The sequence below is a fragment of the Tupaia chinensis genome, unplaced genomic scaffold, assembly GCF_000334495.1.
Source record: "Tupaia chinensis unplaced genomic scaffold, TupChi_1.0 Scaffold000250_1, whole genome shotgun sequence".
Taxonomy (NCBI): Eukaryota; Metazoa; Chordata; class Mammalia; order Scandentia; family Tupaiidae; genus Tupaia; species Tupaia belangeri.
Genome location: NW_006159730.1, coordinates 2,738,479 through 2,761,182, shown reverse-complemented (window position 1 = coordinate 2,761,182; position 22,704 = coordinate 2,738,479). Strand labels below are relative to the sequence as shown.

General features: G+C 38.1%; 1 protein-coding gene across 6 annotated transcripts in view; it reads right to left on the bottom strand.

Annotated features, from left to right (window-relative positions):
* HERC4 (HECT and RLD domain containing E3 ubiquitin protein ligase 4) overlaps positions 1–22,704 on the bottom strand; it is a 118,839-nt gene that overhangs the window by 65,352 nt on the left and 30,783 nt on the right. For 3 of the 6 annotated variants that reach the window (XM_006148948.2, XM_006148951.2, XM_006148954.3), the window contains 6 exons: positions 21,162–21,251; positions 19,803–19,879; positions 14,874–15,095; positions 12,919–13,010; positions 10,348–10,478; positions 5,132–5,292 (listed from right to left, as the gene is read on the bottom strand). In XM_006148948.2, coding sequence (XP_006149010.1) covers positions 5,132–5,292; positions 10,348–10,478; positions 12,919–13,010; positions 14,874–15,095; positions 19,803–19,879; positions 21,162–21,251 — 773 coding nt within the window. The remainder of the gene's footprint in view (positions 1–5,131; positions 5,293–10,347; positions 10,479–12,918; positions 13,011–14,873; positions 15,096–19,802; positions 19,880–21,161; positions 21,252–22,704) is intronic. The other 3 variants (XM_006148952.2, XM_006148953.2, XM_006148950.2) reach the window with 2 other exon arrangements.

The window sequence follows — 22,704 nt, the reverse complement described above, 5'->3', positions numbered from 1 at the left end:
TATATTGAATTATTTTTCTGACATTTCTATGATTTATTTTATCCATTGTTGGTGAAGAATTACTATTTTACTTTGGGGAATAGATATTTCCTTCTTTTCAAATTTATTGTCTCTTTGTGTTGAGGTTCACACATAATGGTGGAGTACTCACTTCTTTCTAATTTTTGGAGTAGTGGGGTGGGCAGGCAGAATAGCTCTAGGTCCCAAGTGTTCCCTGGCAAAGTGATCTAGTAGTGGCTGGAAGCTAGCCATGTCTTTCACGCCAGAGCAAGACTTACATAGCTTGTGCATCAGACATTTCAAGGAGGTCCAGAAGAGCTGTGCCATGGTATTAGCTGGGGCAAGTAGCCCATTCTCCTGGGCTTGAGTCTGAAGAAAGGAGTGTGCAGATCTGCCCTATCTAGTAAACAGGGGATAATGACCAAATTCTTCAGTCTCTGCTGGGATAGGAGTGTTCTCTTTTGCATCCTCTGCTCATCCTGGACAATGGAGTCTTGAATTCTACCTGCTGGTTGGTGTGAAGATAGTGAAGCACTCCTGCCTCTAGGAGTCGGAGTGGGTGAGAGGTACGATGCTTTTTTTTGAAGCTGTATGCTCATGCACCTCCCTGCAATGTGTGTTAGGTCTGTGCCAGTTTTGTTATTCTTCTGTGGATGGGGAGTGCTGGAATTCTCCATGGGAATCTGAGGTTCAGAGTTTCAGAATACTCCCTGGAAGGAAGACAGGGAAGGCACTCCTCAGAAGCCTCATTGGCTTTAGATGATTGATCTTTCTTTAGATTTCTAAGTAGAAATTATGTTTTCTAGAAGTTTCTGTGTGTTAGGTCTCTGCCAGTTTTGTTATTCTTCTGTGGATGGGGAGTGCTGGAATTCTCCATGGGAATCTGAGGTTCAGAGTTTCAGAATACTCCCTGGAAGGAAGACAGGGAAGGCACTCCTCAGAAGCCTCATTGGCTTTAGATGATTGATCTTTCTTTAGATTTCTAAGTAGAAATTATGTTTTCTAGAAGTTTCTGTCATTGTTTGCTTACATTTCATCAGGCTCCCCTCATTCCTCTGTCAGAAGCTGAGATAATTACTAGCCTTTCCACCCAGAGGAGGCGAGGATGAGTGTTTCCAGTAAGCCATCCTGATTCTTAGACTTCACTTTCTGTATAAAAGAATTTGGTCTAGGCACCTCATATAAAGAGAATCATATATTTATCCTTTTATGTCTATCTCCTTTCATTTGACAGAATATTCTTCTCAAGGTCCATCCATGTGGTAACAGGCATGAGAGTTCCATTCTTTTTACAGTTGAATAATACTGTATTTTATATATATATATATACCATTTTTTTCACCTATTCATTTATTGATGGACCCTTGGACTGTGTTTCACCTCTGGCTACTGTATATTAACACTCTTTTATAAAACTAAATTGTAGCTAAAATAATATTTAAACTCTTTTCTCATTTTAATGCAAGTAATCTCATGTCTACAGCTACAAAGGTGATAAAATATACCCCTAATGACTACATTTTCTTTTATTATTTTTTTTTTTTTGGAGAGATTTTCACTGTAGGGCGCGTGCGCTCGCCAGACAGAGAGAGACATAGAGACAGAAAGCAAGAAATCACCCCCTAGGGGGGATGGTCACGCCGCAATCCCTTCTCCTCCATTCTCCTCTCGGGATCTTGGGCACACACGCACACGCGCCCGGCATGAGTTTTAAGCCACCGGGTCCGGGACGCGAACCGTGGTCGACTACGTGGGAGTCCAGCGACATAGCCATTACGCTAACTGCTGGTTCCCATGACTACATTTTATAAACAGAAATAGTATAGTATCCATATTGCTAAAATTACAAAATCGCTTTGCTACATTAATCATGTCTTTTGTGGGGCCAGCAGGTAGCATAATGGCTAATTTGTTGAATTTCCATGTAGTTGACTATCACTGAACTCCCACAACATCAACTGTGGTTCGAGTCCCAGACCTGGCGGCTTGAAACTCACATAGGGCATGTGTGTGGACAAAATTCCAAAAGGAGAATGAAGAAGGGATTGCCGCATGGTCATCCCCCCAGGGGGTTATTATTTCTCGTCTCTCTCTCTCTCTCTCTCTGTCAAGTTCACATGCCCTATAGTAAAAGTCTCTCTTTAAAAAAAAAAGAAACAAAAAACAAAACACACACACGCACACAAAAATCAACAATGTCTTTTGTGGAAAAACTGTATGATAAAACACCAACATGTTTCTAAGAATATGAGAAACATAATACTGCTAAAACAAATATATGTTCTGAAATCAGCAGCATGAATGAAAGAAAATGAATGCATATTTTAACGAAGACATCGAATCAAATCAAAACAAGAAAAGAAAAGATCTTATGTTTACTTTTGCCAACTAAGAGCATAACTAAAATTCTTTCTTTCTTTTTTTAGTTTTTTTTTTTTTTTTTTTTAATACAGTGCATGCACTTGCCAGAGAGAGCTACAATGAGACAGAGAGGTAAAGTGAGAAATCACTACCAGGGGAGATGGCCATACCACAATCCCTTCTCCTCCATTCTCCTCTTGGGATTTTGGGCACACATATACATACCTGATGTATTTTCCAAGTCACCAGGTCTGGGACTTGAGGCACACAGTTGGCCATGTGGGAATCCAGCACCTTAACCATCACACCTGGCTGTTCTCTAAAATTTTTTTTTTTTCCCTGCCTTTTATTTTAAGGGACTTGCACTCACTGGACAGACAGAGACAGAAAGCAAGAAATCATCTCCCTCTCCCTTGGGGGAGAATGGCCACACTGCAATCCCTTCTCCATTCTCCTCTCAGGATTTTGGGTGTGCACACGCATGCATTCAGCTTGAGTTTTAGGCTGCTGATCTTGGACTCAAATTGTGATCAATTACATGGGAGTCCAGCAACATAACCATTACACAATCTACTAATCCCTATAGTAGTTCTTTTAATTTAAAAAATCTTCAAGGTTATTTATAATAAGAAGTTATGAACTTCTTCAAATGTTAGCATTCACAGTATGCTCATGCTCTGCACTGTGAACAGATAAAAACTGTAATACATAAATGTGACTCAAGTTTTATACTATGTTTTAGAAAACCCAAGATTCCAGTCTTCACCAATAGACAAAATACATGAGAAAACAATTCTGAGGAATCGTTTAGGATGGTAAAGGAAAATATAACAAGAAGCACATCTTGGTTATTATTTGTCCAAAAAGGAAATGAGAACACTGCATTCAAATATTTCAAACTCTTTAGTGGTAAGTCGATGTGAACAATAACAAAAAATAAGGTGCACTGCAAGAATAACAGAAAATAAAATACAGGTTTGCTTAAGCAACAAGGATATAAAAGCTAATTTAAAACATTTAATATCCAGGCCAGCACACAGCACGGAGGTTAAGGAGCTGAATCCCATATGGCCTACTGTGGGATTGAGTCCTAGACCTAGTGGCTAAAAAATCATGCTTAGCACATACATGTGCATGCCATTCCCCCAAGGGGGTGACTTCTCATTTTCCTTCTTTTTCCTCTCTCTGTTTCTCTGGCCAGCAAACACTCCCTAGAGCAAAACTAAAAATTCTGTTAAAGTTTAATATGCAAATGTACATCAATAAAAGAATAGATAAGCAAAATCTGGTAATATACTTACAACAGAGTATTATATCTTTTTAAAAGGAATATAATTCTGACACATGCCATAACATGGTGAACCTTAAGGATATTATGCTAAGTGAAATAAGCCAATGACGAGGAGACAAATACAGTTTGCTTTACTTATATAAGAGACCTGTAGTCAAGTTAAATTCACAGAGACAGAAAGTATAATGGTGGTTGCCAGGGATAGGGAGAGAAGATAGTGAAGACTGTGTTTTAATAAATATAGAGTTAGTTTTCCAAAAGGAGAAGAGTTCTAGAGATTGGCTACACAATATGGATGTACTTAACCCTTCTGAACTATGGATTTAAGATAGTTATTGGGCCCTGCTGTGGTAAGGTTGTGGAGTGCTGCTATGATGCTGGAGGCACATGAAAGACCTGAGTTCAGATATCACATCAACCTGAACATTCTGGACATGCCTACATGCCTGTAATACTGACTGGGTAAAAGGCTAGAATGAGGATCATGGCATGGCAAGACTGTGTTAAGAATATCTGCTTGAGTCTCTGCCTCTCTCTTGAAAGAAATAAATGAATAATCTTTAAGTTTGTAAGTGTTATGTTATGTGAATTATACCACAATTAAAATTAAAAAATAGGGACTAGCAGTTAGCGTAATGGCTATGTCACTGGATTCCCACGTAGTCAACCGCGGTTTGAGTCCTGGACCTGGTGGCTTAAACTCACGCCGAGCGCGTGTGCATGCGTGCCCAAGATCCCGAGAGGAGAACGGAGGAGAAGGGATTGTGGCGTGGCCATCCCCCCTGGGTGGTGATCTCTCGCTTTCTGTCTCTCTCTCTCTCTGTCTGTCTGGTGAGCTCACACACCCTATAGCAAAAAATCCTCTCAAAAAAAAAAAAAAAGACTGTCTTTCAATAAAAGGATTTAAAAAAAAATTAAAAAACAAAAATACTCTCTATTACTGGCTCTAGCTACCCTCGAGTTCCTATATGGTCCACCCTCTAAGATTCCTTTCTTTTTTTTTTCTGAGAAGTTTTGCCTTAGGGTACATGTACTCACCAAAGAGAGACAGAGACAGAGACAGAGACAGAGAGAAGGAAAGCAAGAAATCATCCCCTGGGAGAATGACCATGCTGCAATCCTTTCTCCTCCAGGGATCTTAAGGCACGCACACACAACACACACACACCCAGCATGATTTTCAAGCTATCAGATCCAGGACTTGAACCACGGTTGGCCATGTGGGAGTCCAGCAACATAACTGCTATGCCATCTGGCTGGCCCCACGAAACCACTTTCATAATTCTGTTATCCAGAATTTGTTTACGCATATACAATAGAAACAAACTAAGCAATCAGACAAATTGTTCTGTATCTTGTTATTTTCATTAACAATATAAACTTGAAATTTTTGAAACTCAGAAAGCTTCATCATTTTAGAGCAATATCTGAACAAGAACTCTAATGAGTGTATCAAAGCTTTAAGACAATAGAACTTACCAACATCTGGTGGACATTGCCCATTATATGGAAACCAATTTCCTTTTACAGTGAAAGGACTTTTCCTGTTGCTTGTTGAACCAGTTCCCAGCTGCCCATTACCACCAAGCCCAAAAGAGTAAATTCGTCCTGATGAAGGAACAAAAGCAGAAGTGTGCTGCCTAAAATAAAATGAAAGAAAACCTCAGACTTATTGTTACCTTCCAAACACTAATAAGACTAAGGCATAACGATATTAGCTGATATAATTTTTTTCTTCAAAAATATGCTTATTAATAGAACCACTGTAGTTCTAAAACTTCTGTATAAAACCTTAATAGTTTTCATCTATACTGAATGAAATCTGGAAGACAGGTATACTACATAAAAACAGTCCAGAAAATTTCCACTGTCCAAATTTGGGATGGCCCCATAGCCTAGTGGTTGAGGGAGCTGAATCCCACATGGCTGAACATAGTTCAAACCCTGGCCCCAGCAGTTCAAAAACATGGCAGATACATGTACTTGAGTCCTCAAAATTCCTGAAAGAATGGAGACAAGATTGTGAGGTGACTACGCCCTGCTAAGGGTGCTTTCTCCCTCTCGCCCGCCCCCATCCTCTTTCTCTGGCAAGCGCATGCACCCTCTGGTAAAATAAAAATAAAAATAATATATATATATTTGTGTGTGTGTGTGTGTGTGTGTGTGTGTGTGTGTGGTTCAAAAGCTGCAGATCTATACTGAAATCCTTTACAACAGATAATTCAGTACCAGAATACCATCTATGCTGCCCAAGAAAATCCACCCCCCCCCCCAATGTGTTAGGTTCTAGCTCAGAGGTATGATCTACAAAGGTACATCATTTGGGTACCACCTGAAACTTTTAGGCTAAGAACTGGACAAGTAACCAGTACTAACAATAAGACTGGCATATAAGGAGTCTTCAAACAGTTCACAGAAAATGCGTATTATGAAAAAACTGTGCACAGATTCCAAATTTTTCTTGCACTTAAATAGACTCATACTAACTTCTCTGAACAAAATCGAGTTTCCTCCTTCTAAGAATAAAACTGGCCCCATAAAACAATTTATGAATTATTGTTCTTCTATTTTTCTCAATTTAAAAATTACTGGTACTATTTATTCCTTAAATGCTTATTTCTATTCACCATAGAATTCATGCATGATTAGTTTTTATTGTGGAAAGGTAGAAATTTCTTTAACAACCAAAAAAACTTCTGGTAAATATAAATATCTTGGGACCAACAGTTGGCGTAATGGCTATATCGCTGGACTCCCATGTAGTCGACCGTAGTTCAAGTCCCGGACCTGGTGGCTTAAACTCACGCTGGGCACATATGCATGCATGCCCAGGATCTCAAGAGGAGAACGGACGAGAAGGGATTGAGGTGTGGCCATGCCCCCACAGGGGGTGATTTCTCTCTTTCTGTCTCTCTGTCTCTTTCTGTCTTTCTGGCGAGTTCACACACCCTATAGCAAAAACCTCTCAAAATAAAATAAATAAATAAATAAATACCTTACTGTAAAAGGAAAAAAAAATCTAGTTTCAAGTGTTAAGAAGGGTAAGACAGGGACCAGCAGATGGTATAATGGTTAAGTCGCTGCACTCCCACATGGCCGACTGTAGTTTGAGTCCTGGACCTGGAGGCTTAAAACTCATGCCAAGCGTGTGTGTGTGCATGCCCAAAATCCCAAGAGAAGAGTGGAGAAGAGATTGTGGTATGGCCATCCCCCTGCGGAGTGACTTCTCACTTTCTATTTCTCTGTCTCTGTGTCTCTGGCAAGCACACACACCCTATAGCAAAAATATCTTTAAAAAAATAAAAAAGGATAAGACAAGTTTCAAAAAAGTCTCTATCGGAGCAACATGAATTCTGTTAAAATTTAAGCAAGGACAAACATCAAATGTATGTTAAATGGTGAAATGACACTTTATGAAAACTTTACAGGGACAATGCCTCAAAGAAATCAGCAGTTTAAAAATAGGTAATTCAGGCCAGCAAGTGGCATGGAGGTTAAAGTGCTGAATCTCATATGGCTAACTCCATGGCTCAAGTCCCAGACCTAGCAGCTTGAAAAACACACCAAGCGTGTATATGTACATGTGCAAAATCCAAGAGGAGAATGAGAAAGGATTGTGGTGTGGCTATTCCTCCCTACGGGGGGTTGGAGGGTGGGGAGTGTGTGATTTCTCAGTTTCCTTGTCTCTTTGTCTCTAGCTAGTACACAAACACTACGGCAAAAATCTTTAAAAAAATGTATTATTAGAACAGATACTACAGAAACAAAAACAATCATTAGGGAAATACTACAAGTGCCATTGAAAAATTGGAAAACCTAGAAGAAATGGATAAATTCCTGGACTCACACAAATATAGCAAGAATTAACCAGAAGCGATAGCCTGAACAGACTAATTACAAGCAGTGTGATTGAGTAATATATAGTCTCCCAACAAAGAAAAACCCAGGCACTGATGACTTCACTTCTGAATTCTATATATCTTTTAAAGAAGATTAACATTAATTCTCCTCAAACAATATGAAAACATACTTAAGTTAGTAATGGAAATACAGATTAAGATCATGATGAAGTAATATTACATATCCAAAGGATTAACAAAAATTTAAGTCTGACAATACCAAGTGGTAACAAGAACATGGGGGACCAGCAGATGACATAATGGTTACACTGGTGGACTCTCACATAGCTGACCACAGTTCAAGTCCCAGACCCAGCAGCTTAAAACTCATGCTGTGTGCAAGTGTGCCCAAAATCCTGGGAGGAGAATGGAGAAGGGGCTGTGGCATGGCCATCCCCCCTAGGGGATGAATTCTTGTTTTCTGCCCCTCTAGTGAGCACATGTGCCCTACAGCAAAAATCTCTCTCTCAAAAAAAGAAGAATATGGGATAGCAGAAATTCTCATATACTAATGGGAATGTAAACTGGTACACAAACTGGAAAGCACAGTGATATTAAAGTGCCAAAATTCCAGTTAGGCATCCTATATGACCCAGAAATTCCACGGTAGGTGTATATGAAGGCTTATATACGTGCCATATAATAAATGTTCAAAGCAACATTATTTATTATTACCCCAAACTGGAAACACCCAATGTCCATCAGTAATGGAATAAAAATGTATTACATGGGCATACAATTGAATAGAATACAATAATGAGATCTAATGATGGAGAAGTATAATTATACAAATAATAAAAGCATAAAGAGAAAACAATGAGTCAGGAAAGAATATCTACAATGTGACTCCATACATTTGAAGTTAATAACTGCCAAAACTAAACCATATTATATATATAATATATATCTAAACTACATTATATACAACTATATATAAGATACATATACAAATATATATTTATGTCATATAAATATATACATATATATACAAGATGGAAAAATTTTAGCTAAGTGATCAAAATTAAAGTCAAGAAAGGTATATTTGGGACCAGCAGTTAGCGCTGGACTCCCACGCAGTCAACTGCAATTTGAGTCCCGGACTCGGTGGCTTAAAACTCACGCCAGGTGCGTGTGTGCCCAAGATCCCGAGAGGAGAATAGAGGAGAAGGGATTGTGGCATGGCCATCCCCTCTGAGGGGGGATTTCTCGCTTTCTGTCTCTCTGTCTCTGTCTGTCTGGCGAGCACACACACCCTATAGCAAAAACCTCTCCAGAAAAAAAAAAAAAACAAGAAGCGCATTTTCAAAGAGGATTCTATTTACTCCTACGAACTGAGAACCAGAACAGCCTACCACCAATTAAACCTTAGCCACTGACTAATGTTTCTTAATTAATTGGTCAATTTCTTCATCCCTTAAGGGAAAAAAGGTAGAAAAGAAAAAGAAGGGCCAGACAGTAGCACAGCAGTAAGATGCAATGCTCACAGTCAATTCCCCACAGGAAGATTCCTGGTTCAAGTCCAAGACCTCCCAAAGCATATGGGGCAATAACTTGTCCATGATCTGGGCACAGCTGACGTTGGGGACAGGTTGTGGCATTGGGATCCTATTGAGAGTCCTACCTCTTATTTGTTGTCTTACTCATGGTATTAAAAAAAATTTTTAATTATAAAAGGAAAAATAAAGGAGCTAAATTTCATATTTCAAATGTAATGCCAAATACAATTTGTATGTGTGTGTGTGTGTGTGTGTGTGTGTATTTTTTTTCTTTTTGCCATAGGACACGTGCACCTGCCAGAGAAAGTGAGAGGAAAAGTGAGAAATCACATGTTACACCACAATCTCTTATCCTCCGTTTTCCTCTTGGAATTTGGGTAAAATCGCACACATGCCTGGCATGGTTGTTTTTGTTGTTGTTGTTTTTGAGAGAGATTTTTGCTACAGGGCACATGCACTTGCAGGAATGACAGAGACATAGAGAGAGAAATCGAGAAATCACCCCCCATGGAGGATGGCCATGCCACAATCCCTTCTCCTCCTCCAGTCTCCTCTTGGGATTTTGGGCACACATGCCCACATGCCCAGCATGAGTTGCTAGGTCTGAGACTAGAACTGTGGTCAACTATGTCCAGCAACGTAACCACTATGCCATTTACTAGTCTCGATTTTTTTTAATGAGAGATTTTTGCTATAGGGCATGTATATTTACCAGAGAGAGACAGAAAGTGAGAAATCACCCCTGGGGGGATGACCAGGCCACAATCCTTTTTCCTCCATTCTCCTTGTAGAATTTTGGGCACACACAGACATGTGCCTGGCATGAGTTTCAAGGTGCCAAACCTGACACTCAAACAGCAGTTGACCACTTGGGAATCCAGTGCCTTAACCACTGTGCCGTTTGTTGTCCCCCACCGCCCCCCAGCATGATTTTCAAGGTGCCAGGTCCAGGAATCAAACTGCAGTTGTCCATGTGAAAGTCCAGCCTTAATTACCATGCCATGTGCTGGACCTTAATTTTTGTAATACATACATACAGATACACACACATACACACGCACGCGTGCACACTACATAAACATTATTAAAATCTTGCCTCAAATAAATTTGTTTTAAGAAGAGAGGGAAAATGATTGATATAAAAGATGTTTCTCTACTTACTCTGACTCCTCAGGAGCAAATACGGCATTGAAGGGAGACTGGTTAACCTCATATTATTAAATCCCCTAAAAGAACTTGTTAAATAATTTCTAAAAAAACTGTGGTATAAAGACCAAATACTCCTTATGTAACAGCTTACCTTCCACAAGCAATTTGAGTGACAATACTTCCCATAAGTTCAAATACTTTCCTCGGATTTATTTCATGACTTGTAGAGTTATGACCCAACTGACCATACCCTCCAGCTCCAAAGGTGAACACTCCACCTTCCTAAAAAATAAAAAAAAAAAAAAACCTCTTTATCATTAGGTTTAATAAAAGAACATACTCATCATACTCATCTTCAGAAAAGTAGGATGATTTTTAATATGGATTCAATTTTTTCTTTTCTATTGTTTTTAAGATGGTAACAGTTGATTCTTTCAAGGTAAAATACCTTAAAACTTTAAGAGTTCAGGTTGAAGGCTAAATATTTTCACATGTATTTAAGTAGTGAACATTTTCACTATTATAAAATATACAAGCACACACAACCAACAGGTTTTCAGGCTGGCCCAGGCACCTGAACCTGTAATCCTGGAAGTCATGTGGCTTCCAACACTGCAGTTCACTCTGCTACTGACGATCACACCAAGCTGGATCTATTTCTTCACTTTTTTATTTTTATTTTTTTAATTGCAGAGGGTACACGCATCTCCTAAAAATAGAGATTCCCAATTGGACAAGATCATGCCATGATGCTTTTCCTCGATTTCTCTATCCAGTCTGAAGTTGAGGCATGCATGCAAGAAGTGCCCAGCATGTTTTGAAGCTTCCAGGGCCAGGATTCAAACTCTGGTTGGCCATGTGGAAGCTGGTTCCCTATGCACAGGACTTAACCACTGCACAATGAGGAAAGCCTTTTTTTTTTTATTTAAAGAAATTTGAATAACATGTAGTACATTCAGATTGTAACTCAGTTCTTACACATGAAAACCACCACCTTCCTCTTTTTACTTAACAATAAACCCTGAAGATCATTCCACAGTATGAAATAAGAGATCTTCCTCATTCTGTTTTATAGTTCACTATGCTACTCTGCATTGATATACCACAATATATTTAACTAGGTTGCTATTCATAGATATTTTAGTTTCTTCTAGTCTTTTGCCATTAAAATAATGTCACAATAAATGGCCTTCTGAATACATAATTTCATATCTTTTTTTTTTTTAAACTGCCAGAGGCTATGGACACTCGCCAGGAGAGAGACAGAGAGAAAGGGAGAAGAGGGAAGTCCATCCCAATAGGAGAAAAGAATGCCACAATTCCTTCTCCTACATTTCTCCATCCTGCTGGGATTTAGGGCATGTATACACACATGCATGGCATGTTTTTAAAGCTGCTCAGGCTGGGATTCAAATCATGGTCAGCCATGTAGAATCTGACTCCCTTAACTACTAGGCCACGGTAACAGCTCATGATTTTTGTCATGGTAAAACTCCTAATTCAGGAAGAAGTGCAGAATTTTAAAGTCTGTTTAGAAGTTAATTTTTTTCTTATTAATTTTAGCTGTAATTCAAGAAAAAGAAAGATAAAAGTAAAAACATTAATTTCTGGGACCAGCAGATGGCATAATGGTTACATCACTGGACTCCCACATGGTTGACTGTGGTTTGCGTCCCGGACCCAGTAGCTTGAAATTCATGCTGGAAGTATGTGTGTGTGTATGCCCAAAATTCTGAGAGGAGAGGAGAGGAGAGGAGAAGGGACTGTGGCATAGCCATCCCCCTGGGGGGTTATTTCCCACTTTCTGTTTCTTCATCTCTTGTGCCCTATAGCAAAAATATCTCTTAAAAAATTAATTTCCAATTTGGCCAATGAAAAATCTATCAGATCTTTTATGTAATATGACTATATTAATTTTCTGATGAAGGTTAATTCAATTTCATTTTCCTTTAACTTCTCTTCACTAGAGAATTTAGTAGTACTGATACTGAATTCACACACACACACACACACACACACACACACACACACAAAAGAAAGTGAGAAACCAGAGTTAAAATTATTGATAAGGGGCTGGCAGGTGGCATGACAGTGGTGAAGGGTGCTGGACTCCTACATGGGTGACCATGGTTTGAGTCCCAGACCTTGTGGCTTTCTTTCTCACTTTCTCTCCCTCTTTCTCTTACTCTATCCCTCTCTGGTCAAATTAAAAAATAAATGAAGGGGACAAGCAGTTGGTGTAATGGCTATGTCACTGGACTCCCATGCAGTCAACCACGGTTCAAGTCCTGAACCCAGTGGCTTAAACTCACACCGGGTGCATATGCATGCATGCCCAAGATCCAGAGAAGAGAATGGTGGAGACGGGATTGCGGCGTGGCCATCCCTCCCAGGGGGTGATTTCTCGCTTTCTGTCTCTCTCTGTCTTCCTGGCAAGCACATGCACCCTAAAGCAAAATCCTCTCAAAAAAAAAAAAAAAAAAAAAAAAAAACACTCAATAATACAGATTGCCATCACATATATCACAATTCATATTTTATAACATAAAACAAAATTGAAAATTAAGGTACATTATTTTTAATAAACACTCTAGGTCTTTTTCAGTATTACTTTTGAAATACCAGTAACACTCAAGTTGTAATGTAAATATTATGAAAACATTTAATAATTATGAAAGAACTATTAAGATTAATACCAAAGAAGTTTTAGAAGTACCAATACCTTGGTTAGTGCAGCAGTATGATCTTCTCCACAACAAATATAAACTATTTTCTGAGATCTTAGTGACTTCAATAAATTAGGAACATATCTATCTGAAAAGTCCAACAAAAAATGTTAGTGGTATTTTAAAAAATTCTTCTAAATGTGTTTCCTTTACAGTTTCTCAAGCTCAGAGACAGTAATAATTAAATAATTTTAACTGTGATTCAATAATTTTGTAGTATAGCTTGCTAAGTTGTGTCCCTAGGCCTATCTATCCATGTTACCATGATAAAGCAGGAATTTAAGGAGAATTAAGTATTAAATGGCCTATTCGCCAGTCAGCACAGGACTCAGCAATCTAAGAATTTCAAAGCTTCTAATTTTATGTATATATTATTTTTATTTGCCTAATAATTACTCTCACTGAAATCTACTTAGAAGCCTGAAAAAATGTATTTTCTACTATTCTATAGCAGAAAAGATAGAATCTGAGTCCCAATTTAACATATTTTTTTTACAACAAATATTTTTTAATGCTTACTGAGACTATTATTTGCTTATAAGCTGTTACTAGAACAACTCATTTTTGTCTGCTTTAGTCATTACAATTGAATTTCATGAAAATAGTTTTTGGAGGTCAAATATTCATAATCGAAATGATTTTGAAAACTCAGTTCCAAAATTCCAGCATGTTTCAAATAATTTTAATCTTTTAAAATTAAAAATCCATTTATTTTTACTCCAGCATCAATGTTAAAAGTGACACCCAAGCAAAGGCGAATTTAATGACTCAAATCATTTAAATAGTTCTTTGAAAAATTCAAATGGATTAACATTTCATTATTACTTTCCCAGAGCAACTTTACAGTTTCTTTCCACTGATGGTGCTAATAATGGAACAACTCTGCCACCACATGAAGTAAAGCTTTTCAACAGTCTAAACATCCTATGATAAAAATTTTATCCAGAAATACTTTCTTTTTTTGGAGAGGTTTTTGCTATAGGGCACATGCACTCACCAGAGAGACAGAGACAAAAAGCGAGAAATCACCCCCCCGGGGAGATGGCCACGCCACAATCCCTTCTCCTCTAGGGATCTTGGGCATGCATGCACATGCGCCCGGCATGAGTTTAAGCCACGAGGTAAGGGACTTGAACCGTGGTTGACTATATGGGAGTCTAGAGACATAGCCATCATGCCAACTACTGGTCCCCAGAAATATTTTCTATAGTTTATAGTTAAGAATTTTGTTTTGGGGTCAGCAGGTTGTATGGTATTTAAGGTGCTAGATTCCCATGTGGCCAATTGCAATCTGAATCCTAGACTTAGCAGCTTGAAAATCATGCTGGGTGAAGGATCAGCAGATGGCATAATGGTTATATCACTGGACTCCCATGTAGTTGACCGCAGTTCGAATCCCAGACCCGGCAGCTTAAAACTCACACCAGGTGCATGTGAGAACATACCCAAAATCCCAAGAGAATGGAGGAAAATGGACTGGTGTGTGGCCATTGCCATCCCCCCAGGGGGTGATTTCTCACTTTCTGTCTATCTGCAAGCGCACAAATCCTATAGCAAAACTCTCTCTCTCAAAAAAAAAAAAAAAAAAAGAAAAGCAAGAAAATCATACTAGGTCAGCATACATATGTGTGTGCATGTGTGTTCAAAATTCTGAGAGGAGAATGGAGAAGAGAGACTGGTGTGGTAGGTGGGTGATATCTCATTTTATCCCTCTCTGTCTCTGTCTCTCTCTGGTGAGTATATGTACTCTATGGCAAAAATAAGGGGAAAAGTTCTGTTTTCTTTTGCCTTCTCACCACCTCTCAGAAATTTTATCAAATGGAATTTTAAAGTTAACATCTCATCTCCAATGATTTGGATATATTTCTCACTGACACTAATAATCACTGATTCATCTCAAAAGACCATGCCTTTTAAAAAGTACATTTAAATTATAAATAATGAGACTTACCATTTTCATCATTAAGACCGAGCTGACCAAATTTGTTGCGTCCCCATCCAAAGATAGCTCCTGAAAGGGTGAGTACAAAACTATGGGCACCTCCTGCTGCAACTTGCATGAAAGGTATTCCAAGCAAAGACTTAATCAACTGTGGTGAAGTTTGCTTTTTACAGTCAATACCTAAACCCAGTTGGCCATATTTATTCTGTCCCCAACAGAAGACTTCACTTGCTGTAAAACAAAAACAATAAAATTAGGTATTTTTCTCACAGACAAAAATTTTTTTTTTTTCATTTAAATATCATTTCTTATTTTGACGTATTCTTCCTCTCATCACATGGAAATACACATTCTTTTTAACAATTATTTCTTAAATGGAGACATAATACTACCTAGAAGAACATCCTGTATTAGCATATTTTAAGTATGATTGACTACACTGATGAATAGGTGAGTCACTTAATTATAGGTAATGTCATTTCCTTATGTTCAATAAAGGAGTCTTTTTAATAGTCCTATAATTTCTGTAATTTCTCCCAAGTGGCATTCATACAAGCTCAAGGCTTCAAGTTATCAACTATATGCTGATCACATTCAAAATGTTATCACTAGCCCAGACCTCTTCTGAACAATAAAGCCAAGTAACCAACCCTTTTTCTTATCTTGACATTTACATTTATACATTTCAAAAGTTCTTCTAATTCAGCAAGTCCCAAACTAAATTCATGACTGCCACACTATATCCCATACCTGGACCTCTTTCTAGTATTTACCCTTTTGGTAAATGAGTTCATAACTGATTCAGTAGCATAAGTCACAAATCTGGAAAGTCATCCTTTATATCCCTCTCTCCTCTTTTATCTCATACATCGATCTATCAACCAAGTTATATACAGATTTCTTTCTAAATACAGAAGTGGCCAATAGATCTATTCCTTAGCATATTACCTTGCTCTACAGCATTTGTCCCAGCTTGCTACTTTTGCTCTCTACTACCCTATCTTGCAACTTCAGAAATCTTTTAATTTTAATTAAACCACTTAGCACTAAACTGAAAACTGACACACTGATAACTGACTTTTAAAAATTCATACCACAGGGACCAGCAGTTAGTATAATGGCTATGTCGCTGTACTCCCACGTAGTCGACCACGGTTCACATCCTGGATCCGGTGGCTTAAAAAACTCACGCCGGGCACATGTGCGTGCGTGCCCAAGGTCCCAAGAGGAGAGTGGAGGAGAAGGGATTGCGGTCCCCCCTGGGGGGTGATTTCTCACTTTCTGTCTCTCTGTCTGTCTCTGTCTGTCTGGAGAGCGCATACGCCCTATAGCAAAAACCTCTTCAAAAGAAAAAATTTTTCATACCATGGGGCTGACAGGTGGCACAATGGTTAAGGGTGCTAGACTCCCACATGGCTGACGGTAGTTTGAGTCCCAGACCTGGTGGCTTGCTTTCTCCCTTTCTCTCTCTCTCTCTCTCCCCCCATCTCTCTGATCAAATTAAAATAAACTTAAATAATTCTTTACCAAAAAAAATTTTTTTCATACTACAGAGTTAGCCACAAACCACAGTGTTAAGCACTCTGCATTGGAAATTGGATCTCTCACGACCTACCACGATTACAGTCACAGCCCTGGTAGCTTGAAAGGCATGCCAGGCCTGTTTGTGTGCATGCCAAGTCATGAAGAGATAAAAGAAATGGAGGAAAAAGGATTCTAGCATGACCACAGCCCATAGAGGGTGCTTTAAAGTAGACTTATGGTAGACTCTATGGCACAGCAGTAACAAGCTGCGCAAAAGCAGTCAGATCCCACAAGATGACTATAGTTCAAATCCCTAGGCAGGTAAACTAAAAACACACCAAACACATGCACAAGTGCCCAGAAACCAGCAGGCAGGATGACTGGAGGAAGGGGACCATACCATATGAAAGATGCTCATCTCTCTCTCATTTGCTTTTGCACACTTACTCTTTTTTTGGGGAGGGTGGGAGCAAACACACTGAGTGTATTTTTCAAGCTGCTGGATCCAGGACTTGAACCAGTCAGCCAGCCATGTGGAATCCAGCCCCTTAACCTCTGTGTCACCTGCTGGCCCCACACACGCACTCTATTATGAATAAAGAAAAATGCAGATTTGATAACACTGCTTCTTTGAAAAAAAAAAAAAAAACTGCTGTCCTCTCTCACTGTTCTAGGATAAGCATTTTTAATAAGTCTATATGACTCCATGTCATCTTCCTATATTTCCAGTCTCATTTCACTCAAGTGTCTTCCACTCATTATACTCCAGCAATACTTCCCTTCCTCTACATTACCCACTGGGCATCCTCACACTCGCTGTTCCTTCTGCCTTATCATCCAGATTAAATCTAATTCCAGGGCCATCAGGGAGCCTAGTGGTCAAGGCACTGGACTCCCACATGGTTGTTGACTGAGGTTCAAGTCCTCCTCATTCTCTCTCTCCAAATTAAATAATAATAAATAAAGTTAGGTAATTACCTTTTTAAAAAAGTCTAATTCCTGTTATATGTTCTCAATACGCTGAACTTTTTCTTTATATACCTTATCGAAGTATACAATGCTATAATTAGCATGACTATCATGAGAACTAATAGTATACTGCTTACCACTGCATATTGTACACTGTAATGAGCCTAGTTCATATTAAGTACTTTTAAAAAGTTTGTTAAATGAGTAAAATACTGCCTACGCATAAAGCCAAATAAGGCAAAAAAAAAAAAAAAAAAGGTTAAGATAGAAAACTGTCTTCACTAGTAAAATCTTTACATTTAAATTTACATTGGATCCACCCAACAAAATATCAAAAGAGGTGACAAAGCAAAAACAAGGACTACACATGGATCTCATGTTCTCCCCTGGCTGTACAAGTCCATATTCCTCAATAAGGAATTTTTTCGCTCTGTGTTTGTGTGTGTAGTGACTGAGATAGGATCTTGCTGTTGTAATCCTCCTGACTCTGTCTCTAAGCAACTGGGACTATGAAAGTGCTACCACATCTAGCTCTATCAGATACGGTCTCCTAAACTGTGAGCTCCTGATTCTCCTAAGGCTTTTGGGTAGCTGGGATTACAGACATATACCACCATACCTGGTTCCTTAGGGTGAGGAAGGAATTCAACCCAGGCTTCCCACGTGGTCTTAGCCTGCTGCTGATAATGGCATCTAGTACATGCTATTGTGGCTGGGTCTCTTTAATAATGGGTTGTCGAAGTCATGACACATTTTGCATAGAAAAACAGAGAAAGAATATGCCATGACTTTTCTGACAACCCAATATTATACCTGAAACCTGGTGTAAGAGATTTCTGTTTTAACCTTAGCTTTGACTGAAGTATGTCTAACATGCCCTCACAATACCCATGTAAAACTACATGCCAATACTCAACTTCACCACTTTTTGGACTCTATACTTTTGCTAGTACTATTGCTTTAGCCATACTTCAGTGTTTCCTCTGGCCTCTTGTAAATATTTCCCCAATTCTTAATAAATTTTATTCATATTTCAGTTTGTATAAAATAACAATCCTCCCCTTATTGTCGTCAACTAGTTCTACCAATATAAAACTAAATCATAACTTTTCTTCATTCTCATAGCATTTTTCTCTTACCTTGACCAAAATCTTGTTTTTTTTCTTTATGCCTCAGACCACAATTATTTATTGGACATCTCTCTTCTACTAGACTATATCATCCCTAAAACTGTCTCTTAAATTTGTTTCCCCCACAGATGTAGTCTAGTGTTTTTACTCATAGTAGGTCTCACTAGACATTTACTGAATTTAAATAATGGTAATGATGATGAGAGTCATTGGAACATATTTTCTTTTTAAATTTTATTTAACTTTATTTTTATTTTATCTGTTTACTTTAATTTGACCAGATAGGGACAGGGTGAGAGGGAGAGAGATGGAAAGTGAGAAAGCAAGTTGCCAGCTCCAGGACTCAAACCACAGTCGGCCATGTGAGCGTCCAGCACCCTTAGCCACCATGTCACCTGCTGCCCCTAAACTTAGTATGTTCTTAAATTATAAAAAAACAAATACATGAGAAGTTTTTACTAACCCATGTTCTAATCATTAACAGACATGTAAAGAAGTTAAATTACTAAGAGGAATGCACACAAAGCTAAATAGGATGTTTAGCCTATTTTCTGTCAGATTAAATGAAACTGAGGGAGTAATTCCTAGTTTTTAACTTTTTTAACTGTTTAATGAACATTATGACACAGAAATCAACTTCATGTCTATACAATAAATAATTTAAAAAGATACATACCATTCATAGTAAAGAAAACACATAATATCTAGTGAAAAACCTAATAAAAATTATTTATAAGACCTTGCCACATAAAACAAAATACTAATGAAAAAAAAGGGACATTTAAATAAATAGAGGTATATATCATGTTTAAGAATTAAGACTCAACATTATAAAAATTTCCTTCAAACTGATTTTCAGAGAGTGCAATTCCAATCAAGAAGCCAGCAGTTACAGTGTATGTGAAAACTGACAAGATAATTCTAAAATTGGTATGAAAACAAAAGAAAAACCGATGGGACCAACGGTTAGTGTAATGGCTATGTTGTTGGACTCCCATGTAGTCGACCGCGTTTCACATCCTGGACCTGGTGGCTTAAAACTCACACCGGGTCTGTGTGTGTGCGCGTGCCCAAGATCCCGAGAGGAGAATGGAGGAGAAGGTATTGCGGCGTGGCCATGCCCCCTGGGGGGTGATTTCTCGCTTTCTGTCTCTCTGTCTCTCTTTCTAGCGAGCGCACACGCCCTATAGCGAAAACCTCTTCAAAAAAAAGAAAAATCAAGATTATCTTGGGAAAAGAACAAAGTCAGAAGACCCTGCTCAATTAAAGTACTAAGTAATAAAAGTAAAAAAAAGAAAAGAAAAACAATTCTTACCTTTAGAAAGGGCAAGTGAATGATAGTAACCGCAAGCAACCTGTACTATCTGGATATCTGACAAACTTTTAATATTCCTAGAAAACAAGAGGAGAGAGAAAGATCAGTTAATTTGATTTTTTAAGAAACAGATCTTAAATGCTATTTACTGACTACGTGACTTCATGAGCTACGCTTTTTTTTTTTTTTCCAATTTATCAAAAACTTATGCTATTGGACCAGCAAATGAAATAGTAGTTATGTTGCTGGACTTCCACATGGCTGACCACGGTTCAGGTTTCGAACTCGGTGGCTTCAAACTCATGCCAGGCGTGTGTATGGACATGCCCAAGATCTCAGGAGGAGAATGGAGAAAAGATTGTGGGATGGCCACCTTCCCAGGGGATGATTTCTCACTTTCGGTCTCTCTGTCTCTCTAGCATTATAGCAAAAATCTAATAAATTAAAACTTATGCTATAAAATCAGTAAGCAAAGATTAAAAAAAAATTAAAAGATGTGACAAGAAAATATTTTGGACAAGATTTAAGCAAAATGACTATGCTCACAATAAGAACTTCTCAAAGTACTCTTACAATTTAGATATTTTATCAAAAAATTTTTAATTAAAAACAATTTTATACTTTAGCATAGAGTGTGAAACTTTGCAATATCATCTAATTTGTCTAAAATAGATGTTTTGACTGGTTTACTACATATTCCATATTCTCCTTTACCGGGTTCCTTAAAAACCAATATAGGGATTCTTGTCACATTGTTTTAGAAATTCACAAATTACAAAACCTTTCTTTTAGGTTATCATTTTCCCTGCATCTATATAAATCATTGATCTAGAAGAAAATATTTTCTAAGAAATTTAATCATTTCATATTTATGATGATTACTGATAAGTTGTCATATTTTCTGCCATCTTGTGTTCTGTCATGAATCATTTCTTTCCTCCTCTTTTCTAATTTTTGCTTAACTGCAATACAACTCTAAAGGCTAATTTAAAAAGTACAAAAATCAGGAGCTGACAGGTGGCATAGTGGTTAAGGGCACTGGACTCCCACATGGCTGACCATGGCTCAAGTCCTGTACCTAGTAGCTTCTTTCTCACTTTCTCTCTCTCTCTCCCTAGCTACTTCTTTCCACTCTTTCTCTCTCTCTCACTCTGTCCCTCTCTGGTCAAATCAAAATAAATAAATAAAGTTAAATAAAATAATTCTTTTAAAAATGTACAAAAATCGATTAACTTTGAGCATCAACCATCCCAGCATCATCTTATGTATTTCATACAGTCAGTATACCGGTTTTTCTGAATAAATGTTTACAACACAAAAAGGGAGGGGAGGAAAAGTCTATTTCTTATTTCCCTTTACCTGATACTGCTACCTGACCTGATTCTGCCATATGAGAGTCCGGAGCAAGTTCTGACCAGAGTGTCGATACCCGTGATTTTCGGGAGGCAGCTTCAGCAAATCAAATTTTGAGCAGGAAAAATGAGAGTTACTCTAATTCCATACTGTTGTATTAAAAGTATCTTTATTTAGTTGCTTTATGTTCTTAACTACAAAACCTGCAAATTATATTACTACAATTGTGTAGAATCCAACAAATTAGCAGGATCCAATGAACCTTTAAATTCTCAAACATAAAAAAAATGCCATTTTTCTGCAATAGCAGAATCAAACACTACTATTACAAACACAGTTAAGAATAAATATGTAGATGTGTACAACTGTGTTGGTTACTTTTACTGTTACTGCTTAGGTACACTTTGCACACCATATACTGACCTGTTCATTTTATTAAATTTTTGGAAAAAACAACTATTCTAGGTATCAAGTCTAATTTCCAAGATCAAGTAAAACATTTAAAATACAATACTACATTCTCAAGGTACTCAAAGTGTTTTTTCACAACTTTTATCACTTAATTAATTTAATGTTTGTTTCCTCTGCTAACCAATAAGCTCCATGAAGACAAACTACATTATCTTTTTTTTCCTAGTTTTTCCTATACAGAATGTGTGCACTTGCCAAAAAAAGAGAGAGAAAAAATGAGAAATCACCTACCCACCACTCCCTAGGAGGGTAGGGGGTGGTCACACCACAATTCCTTCTCCAGTCTCATCTTGCCATTTGGGCCACTCATGTGTGTGCACCTGGCATAATTTTCAAGCTGCCAGGTCCAGGACTCAAATGGTGCAACTGACCAGGTGGAACCCTGCTGCCTTAACCTCCACGCCACCTAGTGGCCCAAAACTATGTGTCATATACTCGCGTCTTAATCCCTAGCACCCATAATGGCACTAGAGAAATAGTATGTAATGAATATATTAAAGGATAAATTCATCTGTAAAGTCTGGACAGCTTTAGTATTAGAAATAAAGCTTGCTAATAAACTTCTAAATTTGTACAGTAATTTTCACTAACTCTCCTATCCATGCTATCTAAAGGTTTAGGATATAACATAAATGCTAATTTCTTAGTCATATCCACTATGGAGATGAAATATATTCTACTGTGACATTACTTTGTTAAAGAAAAAAATTATTTTTTTTTTTGGAGAGGTTTTTGCTATAGGGCGCATGCGCTCACCAGACAGACAGAGAGATACAGAGAGACAGAAAGAGAGAAATTACCCCCCAGGGGGGATGGCCACGCTGAAATCCCTTCTCCTCCATTCTCCTCTCAGGATCTTGGGCATGCATGTACACGCGCCCGGCGTGAGTTCAAGTCACCGGGTCCAGGACTCGAACCGCGGTCAACTACGTGGGAGTCCAGCAACATAGCCATTACGCTAACTGCTGGCCCCAAGAAAAAAATTATTTCTTTTAATCTTGACGTATACTTATACTGAAGATTGGAGGGGAGGTGTTAGCTTTGTTTTGTCTTTTTGTCTTTCAGGAAAAAAATAGAA